At 57.1% G+C, this 692-nt stretch overlaps 1 protein-coding gene across 1 annotated transcript in view; it reads left to right on the top strand.

Moving 5' to 3' along the window:
• EMH_0083310 (uncharacterized protein) overlaps positions 1 to 692 on the top strand; it is a gene marked incomplete at both ends in the record, with an annotated part of 2,243 nt that overhangs the window by 355 nt on the left and 1,196 nt on the right. The window contains one exon of the mRNA XM_013500625.1: positions 3 to 432. Within this exon, the coding sequence (XP_013356079.1) occupies positions 3 to 432 (430 nt within the window). The remainder of the gene's footprint in view (positions 1 to 2; positions 433 to 692) is intronic.

The following is a 692-nucleotide window of genomic DNA, read 5'->3' as shown; positions in this document are numbered from 1 at the left end:
ACATTCGCTGCCGGTCTGTGGTGTCTATACACCTCGTTATAGAAGAAACACGACAAGTACGACTGCAGCAGCAGCAGCAGCAGCAGCAGCAAAGAGGAGCAACGGCAAAGCAACAGCCGACGCAAACCATAACCTACTTCTCCCCTCATAAGCTTAACAACGATAGCAGCAGCAGCAGCAGCAGCAGCAACAGCAGCAGCAGCAGCAGCAGCAGCAGCAGCGAGAACGTTGGGCTGTATTCTGAAGAGTTTGTTGCTGGTCTTTGTCACGTCCTGCAGCAATTTGCTGCTGCAGCATCGGCGGTGGTGCTGCAGCAGGAAGACCCAGCACACGCCAGCAGCAGCAGCAGCAGCAGCAGCAGCAGCAGCAGCAGCAGAACAGCAGCAGCAGCAGCAGCAGTGCGTCACTTGGTAGGGGGCCAAGGGCGGCGTTGTTTGTCTGCTGTTCATAAATTTGTTGCTGCTAAGACAGCAGCAGCAGCACCATGTTTGTGCTGCAGTGCAACAGCAGCAGCAGCAACTGTGCTTGTATGGCCTGGGTTGCTGCTGCAGCAGCTGCTGCTGCCGCTGCTGCAGACATGCAAGCTGTACGCTACATTTGCTGCTGCTGCTGCAGCAGACGGCAGCAGCAGAATGAGCTTTGCTGCTGCTGCAGCATATCTGCTGCTCCGCAGCAGCGGCGCCCCCATCGCA

The sequence above is a fragment of the Eimeria mitis genome, genomic scaffold (assembly GCF_000499745.2).
Source record: "Eimeria mitis Houghton genomic scaffold, Emh_scaff5647, whole genome shotgun sequence".
Lineage (NCBI taxonomy): Eukaryota > Apicomplexa > Conoidasida > Eucoccidiorida > Eimeriidae > Eimeria > Eimeria mitis.
This window is presented reverse-complemented; position numbering and strand designations above follow the sequence as displayed.